This window comes from Phasianus colchicus, chromosome 3 (genome assembly GCF_987193195.1).
Source record: "Phasianus colchicus chromosome 3, bPhaCol1.hap1.1, whole genome shotgun sequence".
In the NCBI taxonomy this organism is placed as follows: Eukaryota; Metazoa; Chordata; class Aves; order Galliformes; family Phasianidae; genus Phasianus; species Phasianus colchicus.
Genome location: NC_143438.1, coordinates 68,578,236 through 68,590,553, shown reverse-complemented (window position 1 = coordinate 68,590,553; position 12,318 = coordinate 68,578,236). Strand labels below are relative to the sequence as shown.

The 12,318-nt window shown below is 37.4% G+C and overlaps 1 protein-coding gene across 1 annotated transcript; it reads left to right on the top strand.

Annotated features, from left to right (window-relative positions):
* The first annotated feature begins 77 nt into the window (after positions 1-77).
* On the top strand, positions 78-11,562 carry SLC7A13 (solute carrier family 7 member 13). Its single transcript, XM_031590945.2, has 4 exons — positions 78-5,241; positions 7,756-7,887; positions 9,643-10,007; positions 10,765-11,562. The coding sequence occupies exons 1-4, from the start codon at positions 4,518-4,520 to the stop codon at positions 11,008-11,010; spliced, it is 1,467 nt and encodes a 488-aa protein (XP_031446805.2). The 5' UTR covers positions 78-4,517; the 3' UTR covers positions 11,011-11,562.
* The last annotated feature ends 756 nt before the right edge of the window (positions 11,563-12,318 follow it).

The following is a 12,318-nucleotide window of genomic DNA, read 5'->3' as shown; positions in this document are numbered from 1 at the left end:
TGTTCTCCACAACAGGTGAGCTAAAGAAGAGGAAAAAAGAAGGAAGAATATAAATAAAATTTGTAATTTATATTAAATACAACATATCACTTGCAGACATATGCCAAGAAAGATTAAATATGCTTGCTTTTTTATTTCCCTTGAAACTCTCTTCAGGCTTTGCTTTGTTCTTCTGTATGTTTATCCTTACTGAATGTCAGCAGCTTCTTCAGAGAAAATACAGATTAACATTTTCTGAAAGTTTGATAGGCAAATTAAGTTCTAATTTTTTCTCTGTCTTCTCCTCTTAAGGGATTTAGGAAGATGCAGAACTAAATCAATACAATGGTAGAAATCCTGAGAAATTAATTGAAAAGGAACTAAATAAGTATTTTAAAATTGTGCTAGTTTAGAGAGATGGACTTCTTTCTGGTTCATCTAATCAGTGAGTGAATCATAGGAAGTACAGACACAGACATAGTACTTAGTGAGTACACAGAAAACATTTTTGCAAGATGATTAAAGACTCCTTATTTAAGAACATTGAAATTCAGTTAATTACAATTAGGAGATAATGCATATCCATTCTAGGCAGCAGAAGTATTCTTCCATTACTCTTCAGTAATGTCTTTTTCTTAAATCTAAAGAAACCTCAGTGATTAAAAGAGATGAGTCGTGACAAGTGCTGACATTCATGACAATGAAAACCTTGAAATTGAAGGCTAAAAGAATTTGGAAGGTTAGAAAATTAAAGAGGAAAATCTTCAGTGCTTGGAGAACGAGAAATAAACAGCTGAAGTTTCAGGATCAATCTTAACTGTTATATAGCGTTCTCTTGACTTAATTTTCCCATCTAAGAGAACTCTCTAGTTGGCATTCACAAGAATTCCCTGTTGAGTATAAAAATTGTAGTCCAAAGACCTTTTATTTTGATGTTGATATAACCTCTTAGTCTACTCCAAAGGGAATCTCACACTTAGATTGTTTTAATAATTTATCTTTGCCTTATATTCAGTGGTTGAGTCTGTGGATAATGTCATTCAAGTGAATCTGACCAGGTATACGTAGTTAGGTGTGAGGTAGAAGACTCTGACATATGAGACCTTGGAATAATCATATAGACTGTGTCAATTTACCCTCTCAGAAGTAGGACATGTTGCAGAAAACCTTGAAAATGAATATTAATAATGTGCTTCACAAGACTCTGCCCTTATGCACTGGAAAAAAAAAAAAGAAAAAAAAAAAAGGAAAAAAGAAAAGGAAAAAAGAAAAGCGGTTTGGCTGGAAAATACCTGTTGTTGCACAGCCAGCAGTGTTTCACTGGGTTCTCCCCTGATAATGCTTCTGTGAACATACTATTTCCAGAGCTTGAGCTTTTGTTGGATTTGTGGGAATATTGCCTTTATCTCTGCTCTTACTTACCTTCTTCGACTCTGGCAACAGCGCACCAAAATGAAAAGCATGCTTTGCATAAATCTCAAATGCATTCCACTCAATTCTAGCAATGTTTATCAGAGCTAGGCAGAAAGCACACACAAGAAAGTAATAATCTCAGTAGGGTTTCCTAAAATCAGGCAGCTTTGCAAGAAGTAACAAATCCTAATTAATCTGCTTCTGGGAGATTTTGGAAATGCTCTATTATAATAGAAATTAATATACTTTAGGGTGAACAATATAACAAAGTCAGTTGCATCCATACTTTAACTTTCATTTAAATGTAATATGTATTTGTTTTTAAAATAGTAATCTCATTCCAGCTGTATGTAGCAGAACACCCAAAATAAAGAAGTTGAGGATTGCTGGGTATCAAAAAAATTACTTATTTTAGCCATCTAAAACCATTTTTCACACTTAATTTCCAGCTCCTGCGTATGGGTGAATAAATACTTTGATTTGTTATGAATTATTCATAATAATGAGTTTGTGAACTTAAAAACTTATTGCAATTTATAAATTGAATAAATGTAACTTAAAATGCATGCAAAATTTTATAACTAGAATTTTTGAAGTCTGTAAGACTTGACTTTTATTCAGAGGTGAAAATATAATGAATGGTACAATGATTTGCAGAAGATGGAAGAATGGTCTTTTGATTAAATCCTGTTCTGAGGTGTGGATTCTGTCACTGACTGTGCTGCATAGTTTCTGTCTGATAATGGATATATGCACTTTAACCAGCTTTTCAGTGTTGCTTACCAAAGTGGCATATGGTTGCCTGCAGCAGGCAGCTAATGCCATTTTAGATGCCCAGTCTAACCTCTAGCTGGCACTTCGAAAGGTAATTAATCCTGTAGATCTTTTGGCATATTCTTCAAATCTGTGAAGATATCTTGAGGCATCAAAAACGTCTAAAATATGTCTCATGGCTTATGTTTGGACACCTGACTTACTTCTCAGTTTTGTCTTTTCTTTCTTTTTTTTTTTTCCCTCTAGGTGTAGAACCTGAATCCATAGTCTCTTTTTTTCTAGATGCCTAACCTGATTTGAGTAAATACAGAATATGCGCAGTTGCAGTGGTATTCCACAGTCACATTGAATCATGCCTTTATTCTTTCTCTGACTTCTGTGTGTGCCTTCTCAGTTTTAGCTCCCATGCCTGTTTTAGGGTAGTTTCTATGACTCTTAAGTCAAGTGCACTGTGAGCTGTTCTGATGTAATGAGTCTGACCATTTTTTAATACATATAGTAAATTTTTGTGGAGATCTGCGGTTAATGATGACTATAGTGACCAACTAAGAAAACAAAGATACAGAATATTGTTTAAGCACCTAGAAATAGTCACTAAACAAATTAAAAAAAAAAAAAAACAACCAACAACAACAATAACAGAACAACTCCATGCCTATGCCTGTTTTAACTAGAGGTCTTTTACATGATGGCATATTAGATAAACTTTATATATCAGAAACATTTATTTTGTACTTCAGTGAATGTCCAGCTGTTCAAGACCAGTCTGAACCATATAAAAGCCATGAGTTTAGTTCAGAGCATTACTGAGCTTTGACTTTCTGGACAAAACTGATTCTACAGGTTGTCTGGTGAAAAGTTAGAATCTTGCACCTTTAGGTATGTGCTGAACTTATTTCTCAGTTTCCCACTTTCTTTGTATTTTGCTCTATATTCCCTGAAAAGAATAAGTGCATTTTTCTTGGGACAAATGGTATACTCAAATCTGAATGAATTTCTGCATTATGAACATAAAATGTGCCGCAGCTTGTTGAATGCTTAGAAAAATCAGTGGCCACATCTTAAAAGGCACACACCAAACTATTGGGAATTTTCAACCTTTGTCATTTTGTTCCAAAGCTATATATATGCTGTGGAAATTACCACCCCTTGCACTTGCAGCAGTGTTTGAATATTAGTAAGTGCTGTACAGTTCTTGAGTAGCGCTGTAATGATGAGTACTCCATAAAAACCATGAATGAACCGATAACGTTCTCTCCTGTGTGGTGTTCAGGAAGAGAACCATAAACAAGATTCATTATATGCAGGGACTGATGGGGATTTGGCAAAACACACTGTTTACTATTGATCACTGTCCTTTTTCACAGAATCAGACTATCACATGTGTGAATGGCCAGGGTTGGAAGGGACCTCATGGATCATGGATCTCCCACATGCAGGGCCACCAGCCTCCACATTTAATACTAGATTAGGCTGCCCAGGGCCCCATCCAACCTGGCCTTGAACACCTCCAGGGATGGGGCATCCACAACCTCTCTGGGCAGCCTGTTCCAGCACCTCACCACTCTCTCTGGAAAGAACTCCCCCCTGACATCCAACCTAAATTTTTCCTCCCTCAACTTAAAACCATTTCCCCTTGTTCTGCTGTTATCTACCCTTTCAAAGAGTTGACTCCCCTCCTGTTTGTAGGCTCCTCTTAGGTACTGAAAGGCTGCAATGAGGTCACCCCACAGCCTTCTTTTCTCTTCTCCAGGCTGAACAAGCCCAGCTCCCTCAGCCTGTCTTCATAGGGGAGGTGCTCCAGTCCCCTGATCATCTTTGTTGCTCTCCTCTGGATCCTGTCCAACAGCTCTCTTTCTCTCTTGTACTGGGGGCTCCAGACCTCGACACGGTACTCCAGATGGGCCTCACAAGACCAGAGGGGACAATCACTTCCCTGTCCCTGCTGGCCACCCCTCTTCTGATGGAGCCCAGGATACCATTTGCTTTCTGAGCTGCAAGAGCACACTGCTGGCTCATGTTAAGCTTTTCGTCCGTTGAAAAGCATTTACTGTGTTTTATTTATTATGCCAATTTCTTTAAAGATATCCCCAGACCAAATTTCTGAAGTACATATTAAACCAATGTGTCCATGATTTACCAGCATTTCTTGAAGTAACCAGTTAATAATCTTCACACACAAGACAGCCAAACCCAAAGTATGCTCTCTTTTCTGAATGATTAAGCCAGGCTTCTCATAACATTTCACTGGCAAATAGGGCCATAACAATCAACTAAGAACAAGGTGAGAGGAAAATACGTGTAATCTTGACACTGAAGCCATAGAATCTGCTGGGAAAAATAAGAAGAAAATGGGGAGAGGAAAGAGCAATGATCCTAAAGATGTGAAAAAAAAAGAAAAGACCAAGATGCAACTCAAACGAAGAATAGGTTGTTTTGATGGGGTAAGTTTTATTATTGGCTCAATAGTTGGGGCAGGGATCTTTGTGTCTCCCACAGGGGTGTTAAAGTATTCCCTGCTTAATGTTGGTGTTGCATTAACAATCTGGACTGCTTCTGGACTAGTTTCTCTTATGGGCTCCCTCTGCTACGCAGAGCTGGGCACTGCTCTGCCATTTTCTGGAGGGGAATACAGCCATATTAAAAGAGGCCTTGGATCCCTACCTGCCTTTGTGTTCATCTGGACATCAACGTTTACCAAGCCAGCATCAAATGCTGCCCGAGCCTTGCTATTTGCTGAATATGCCACCCAGCCCTTCTACGGCATTTGCCCTGCACCAGAAGTGCTGAAGAAATGCTTGGCTTTGGCCGTCCTCTGGTCACTGGGGATTCTGAATGGACGCAGTGTCAAAGTGACTGCATGGGTGCAGATGGTGTTCACTCTCCTGAAGATGATGGCATTGTCTGTAATTGCTGTCGGTGGTATAGTTCTGCTCACTGGTGGAAGGAAGGAGAACCTCGCCAGGTTTGAGGACATGTTTGGCTCAGAGATGCCCAACGCATCACAGATCGCTGAAGCCTTTTTCCAAGGACTGTACGCATATGGTGGTTGGTGGTCCCTCAATTATATGGCAGGTATCTTGCTCTTTTTCTTCAGATTTTATTTTGCAGTAGCAATTCTTAACATTCCTCTGCTAATGTTAGAAGAACTTGTCTGTCCTTCATGGGTTTATGCACATTTTTTGAGGAACAAACTGTCTACTGGTCTTGTGTGTGATAGGGCTGATAAAAGAGGCATTGCTTTACTGTATGGATGTTCCTTGCTTCTTGTGCAGTCTCCAGACTGAAATGAACATTTACAAAGGACTACAAGAGAAATTCAAGTGGTTTATTTAAAATATCATTTGTAAATAGAATTTTTCATATCTTAAAAAATTAGAGAATGCTTAAATTAAGATATTTTTGCAAACCTATTTGCTCAATAAGGGCCAATTCCAAAAAGATGATTGACTAATTTGTATATCAGTATCTATACCTTCTATGATTTGTACATGGACAAATTCATACTGAATTGTATTAAAATATATCAGTTTGAAGGGATATATAGTGTGGCCTGTCCATGATAGTTTCCTGAGAACAGATGTAGAAGAATGTAAGGGAAGTGGTGTAAATCTTCTGCTATAACTTATATCCAATTTTAAACATGCAAAATCTTTTGGCATGTCCATTTACTTGTCCTGTTCTATATCTATTGATAGGTAACAATAATAAAAGCAGTTTTTCATGAAAATTGCAAAGAGATAATGCTCACTTAGTTACATACTTCACAATGAATTGAGTGAATAGTGTTTTATAATATCATTTGATTTATGGAGTTAAGTTGTAAGCAAATGGACGACGCTGTTATATCTTTAACCTTACTCATCCATTGACCTCTACCACATGTAGAAACATTAAACATTAAATAAACCCAATGTGTGAAATGTGTAATACAAAGTTCAGTGGTGAGAACAGTGTGAAAATTGGGTTAATATTTAAAAAACTGACAGTTACTATTAAAATCCCATTAATCCTTCACTTAGAATATGCTTATTAAAAAGGTGGTTAAAAAGCGGAAAATACAGCTTTTGAAATCTTAGGGTTTTCTTAAAGGCAAGAATTCAGATTTGTAAACCCAAGGAAATGAAAATTGTTCACAAAGTACTATTTGCTAATGAGTTACCACAAGTAACAATGGCAATACACTAATGATAAATGCAATCCACTGGGTAGCACAGCTGTTTAGACAGATGCAACTATGCTATGGACCTCTCCTGAACTGAGTTTCCTATTCTTCAACAATAACTTTCATTCCTGTGAGCCTTAGCTAAAAGATCCCTTGCCAGCTGGATATTGGGACTGTAGCTAGCAAAGAAACAAATGGAAAGACAAATTTAAATCAGCTATTTTGGTGATTGTCTCCTTTTGTGCTCAAAATCATGAAGTGTATTTCTTCCATTTTAAATAAATACCCAATTCTCCAATAAACTGTATCCACATTTCTCTGTTGTGCTCATTCTGTCCCTCTGCAGTCCGTGCACTGCACCCCAGAATAGGGCAGGCTTAAAGCTGATGCAGGAGGCAGAGATAGTATTTGAGGAGAAAAATGATTCACCTTCTCTCACTAGCCTATATCAGTACTGATATAGGCCAAATAGTTTTAAGCTAGGATACCAGGTTTAGCACTAAACACTTTTCCTCCACCAATTTTGTCATGGAAATGATGATGGCAGAATTCAGCTGGCAATTGCCCTTTTTAAAAGCCACTACATTACCGCTCCTCTGCCAATACCTTCATTCTTTCCCATTATGTCTTCTGTATCTTCTGATGTAAGAGCAAAGAGAAATGTTTCGGGCAGGAATAGGAAAATACACTCTGAATGATGATCAGAAGGGCTGGAGCACTTCCCTACAAGGACAAGCTGAGAGAGTATAACCTGTAGGAGGGTGGATTTAAACTAGATATTATGTGAGGGTAACAAGACACTGGAACAGGTTGTCCAGCAGGGTTGTGGATGCTCCTCTCTGGAGGTATTCAAGACCAGGCTGGATGGGTCTTTGAGCAGCCTGGTCTAAAGGGAAGTGTCCCTGCCTATAGCAGGGAGTTGGAACTAGATAATCTTAGAGGTCCCTTCCAATTCAAACCATTCTATGAGTCTATGAAAATTTGGAATCAGGGCTCACAAAGTGATGAAAAAATAAATAAACTGACTTTACAGTCTAACATCAATCTTTAGATTTAAAAGTATGGCTATTTGGAAACTTATTACAAACAGCCATATATTTGTTTAATCAAATCAGAGAAAATTTATTAGTCCTTTGTCATTTTTTATCAGTCTGTCAGGTCTCTCTTTTCCCAAGACACCTGACAGCTAAAAAAAGACAAAGGAAAAAAAATGTTTTAAATTCTTCACTTAGGACTCTTTGATGATAAACTATTTGAAAATTACTGCAGGAACACACAAGGTGTGTAGTTTAGGAACCATGATTAGGGGTTGGGACAGGATTTCTGTATCAGGCATGTCAACCTCTGTGTAGATTCACCACTGAAACACACTTACAGAAGTTACACTGATTGCTTTTTTATTATTATTTAATTATGTTTTTCAGAAGAGATGAAAAACCCTAGCAGAAACATCCCTTTAACTGTGATGACAGCTGTTCCCGCAGTAATTGTGTTTTACTTACTGGTAAACATCTCATATCTGACTGTCCTCACTCCAAAGGAAATTGTCTCCTCAGGTATGAGTTTGATATTTTTGTGAGAAAGGTGAGTTCCATTAGTGTACCTGTTTGTTGTAAATGTACAGGATTACTTGTGATTACCCAACTCCACAATTGGGAAGTGTGAGTTTCAGTATAAGTTTTAAAAAAGAGTTGTGGTTTAATTTTACTGCATGATATAGGTTGGACTGAATACAAAGAGATGATAGTAGGTGTCAAAATTTTGGCTTATACCTGTACTGTCTAAAAAGAAATCAGAAGTGCATTAAAATATGGAAATCAAGTGATGATTTGGTCCTTGTTTGATATAGGTAGGGATTTAGTTTTCCTATAGCTTTAATCCTCTCTCCTCCTTCCTTTCTTTCCTATGTCACAGTATCTAAGGCTAAAGTCCTTACTGTTTAGGATGGGAACAAATAATCTTTCCAAGTTACCTGTAATGATGAATAATGTAGAAAAGGCTATAGACAGGAAAATATAGCCATTTGGGGTTGAAGAGGGGTTATTCATGGTAAGTATTCTCATTTCTTGAAAGACCCTGTTCAAAAGTCCAGTTTCTGTAAAGCTTCTCTCAGATGCAGTACCAATAAATTGTGTATAAAAAGGGCCAAGAGGAGCTGTACTTCTCTTTGATTGTCCAAGCAGCACCTTTTAAAATCCCAGCCTAATGAGGCTGAACTGTCAGACCTTGCCTTGTCCAGGGGTTACAAAACCAAACCCCTTTTAAACAATCACTTCTTTTTCTTTTTTTCTTTCTTTCTTTCTTTTTTTTTTTCTGTGAAAACAGCTCAATAACATAAATGATGGTATAGCTGTCACTCAGCAGCCCCATACTGTCATCTGCCCACAGTCGGGCTATCTGCTGGGAGAGAGACAGACATTTACAAATCCATTCTGGCAGGAAAGCAGCAGTGGATACCAGAACATCAGCGAGCAGCTGCCTGGCTGGCACAAGCAGTTCCTGAAATGATGGTGGAATGGTGCTTATTTACGTCAGCTGAGGAGATGGCCCTAAAATTATAGTTCTCATTTCAAACATTGCTGTACATCGCTCCAGTTCTTGATTGGTCACTACATTTTTGTGGTTTTCTTCTCCTCTAATCTGAGCAGTTTTATGCTGTACAAATCACTGCAAGACCTATATTCCTCATGGCACTCAGTTATAGGCCTGCTAAGAATTAGTCCTCAGTATAATACCGGCCATCACCAATTTCTGAGAAATATGAAATATCAGTTGTTCAGAAATAATCTTTCACATTTCCCAGTTCTACCCAAAGCAAAATCATATTAATAATACGTTTTCTGAACTGTTTTTCTACATATATGCAGTTGTGTTGCAGTTTCCTCTTACCAGTAGGTCATGTCACCACTGTCGTCAGGCAGGAGACTAATGCCTCCATTTTCTTTACTCAGATGGCCCTGCTCATGTATTTACATTTGTTATTCATGATGCCGAGATGCAGCCATAACGCTTACAGGGCACTCAGTCCCTTGCCTCCTGTTGGCCACTGCAGCTTCACCCAGATGAATTGGTGATCAGTAGTCCTTGCTGCTACCTACTTTGTGCAAGTTTTAGCTCCTGAATGCAATACTGTTAGAATTAGATTAGACTCATTTGATTATTCAAATAACCAAAAATCAAAACAAAACAAAAACCAGACATTCCCAGTAAGTAATAGATATTTCATGCATTTTAAGTTTCCTTTCTCTTGAGTCTGTTGGAAATTCGGAGCATGATGCCTACACCACTACTGATGCTTTGTTTTCTTGCAGTTGCTGTGGCAGTAACTTGGGCTGATCGAGTGATCCCCTCTGTTGCCTGGATCATTCCTCTCTCCGTTGCTGTCTCGATATTTGGTGCCCTCAACAGCAGCATGTTCACATTAGGTCGATTAAGCTATGCTGGAAGTCAGTCAGGACATTTACCTGTTTTAATATCCATGCTTAACGTCCATACTTGTACTCCAGCACCAGCTTTGATTTTTTCAACCACCATTGCATCCATTTTTATAATCCCCTCCGACCTTATTATGTTAACAAATTACTTTGGATTTTCTGCCTGGCTTATGATTGGATTGACTTGTGCAAGCCTGATTGTACTTCGATACCGGGAACCTAACCTACATCGACCATACAAAGTAATTGGAAATAAGTTATCAAATATTCTTTTGGCTTTTTTGAGTCATGGGTATCATGCCGAACTTATTGAACAAATGCAAGACAAAAGTTGATAGTTAGTTACACAGGAATATAAATGGTAATCACAGTGATTAGAATCTTACTCATGGTCTGGGACAGCTCTGCTTCATACTGTAGGGAAATGGTATAAAAAAAAAAAAGATGGTCCTTGACCCAGAGAGCTTCCCTGAAAACAAGAGATGAATATGCACAGAACTGGGGAGATGTGCAAATGAGGAATGGGAAACCATACTGATGTGGATCTGTGACAGGAACCATGTGGGTACCAGGCTGGCACTTGTTGATTTAGGAGACCTTTGTCTGCTCTCATCTTTCTTCACCAAACCACAGCCATTAGGGTCAGGTTTGATTTCATCTCAATCCAACTGTCAGAACACTAGGTTGGAGATACGCAATTTATTAGCATTAATTGTGAAGGCTTTCTCTAGGTACCCAGTGCTGAGTTTATTTTAGACGTCCATACTATTATGTGGGTGAATGCTTTTCAGGTGCTACTTATCTCTTTTCCTTAATGATAGAAGAAGCCTGAACAAGTGTTGTAGACAGTTTTATGTCAGATAAGTTCCCCCTGGGGTGAGATTGAAACAACACAAATGATATTATGGTGTGGCAAACAATGCATTATTACTGTAATGAATGATACATGAAACTATGGTTGGTCAGCTACTTCCTAAATATTTTTTCTTTCTCTTGCAGGTGTTTCTACCAGTTCCGTTTGTGATGGTGGCCATGTCATTCTTCTTAGTTTTAGCTCCTATAGTCTGGTCTCCAAATATGCAATACCTCTATGCTTTTTTGTTTATGCTGGGGAGTCTTATTGTTTATCTTCCTTTTGTACATTTTAAATTGCATTTTGCATTTTTTGATAAAATTACTTGCTACTTGCAGCTACTGCTGGAAGTTTCTCCTGCTGATGGTCCTGATGAGAGTAAATGTGAATAACAGGAACTTTTTAATCCGAGTGCAACTGACAACCAATAGAAGATTTTCTTTAACTGAGATTGTCAAGATTTGGATGTTGCATGTCATATATAGGAATACGTGTTTGTATATGTATATACATATTTGTACATATGAAAATGTACAAATATGTGCATATACATATATGAATATGTATGTATAGGCATTTAGTTTCAGGACTATGTGTATAGGTAAATGCTAGTATACATACACATACATAGATGCACATATTTAATAGATGCAAATAATCTCCTTTAAATTGGTAAAATCCATAAAATGCTCCCTCTTGCTCCTGATGACACCATTAAAGTTGCATATATAGTTGAAATAACAGAAATATAACTAAATTACAGAACCAATACTTATAAGTATTATCATAAATAAGTAAATATGTACTTGTCAGCATCATTTGATAATGCACTTTTAGTCTCTAAAGTAAGTTGGCTGGATTATTTCTAGTTCTTAAAAGTTTGTTTAGTAGAACTTCTGGTTTTAAAGGCCTTAAACTTCTATACATATGCTAGCTTTTTTTGTCTGCACTTATTTTTAATAAAAAAGCTTTGAAGAACATTGTAAAATTGACTGAAACTTCTTTTTTAATCCCAAGAAAACCATACCTGATGAGCCTTGGCTATTTTTGACCAACACATAGAAACATGGGGTGAAACCTTAATAGGCATCAAATTAATCAATAATTGTTATTTATCCTGTTTGTCACACCAATAAAATTCACTATCTAGATTAATTTACTAAGTTGTTAAGTCTAACTGAGCATTAATATTCTGTTATTCCTTATTTTTCTGAGTTACTGATACATGAGAGCATTTTTGTCCTCTATCCATCTTCCTTCCATTTGTTAAAATGAAATTAAGATAAATTTTTGACCTTTTATTTTAAGAATTGAGCCAAATGAAGCCCACTGAGTATTAAAGCCTAAGAGCCAGTACACAGGAAACATCAGATATTTCAGGGTTAATCTATTAACATACCCTGCTATTTTCGTAATTATGACAAAATTACACGGTTAAATGATTTTTTACCTGTCTATGTAATACCAGTACAACCAGTAGATGGCTCCAGATCAACATCTCTCTTAGACCAGGATATTCTGGGTCACTGGATAGTTGTATTAGTGAGAGAAAAAGTTTTGCAGAGCATTGTATTATTGTAGAATAGAAAAATTCTTGCTAAAAGATTGAATTCTTCAATTCGGCAGTCAGAATGATAGCTTAGATCTTCAGACAGAGCTATGCAAAGTACAGGGTACCATCAATAAAGCTGGGAGCCATC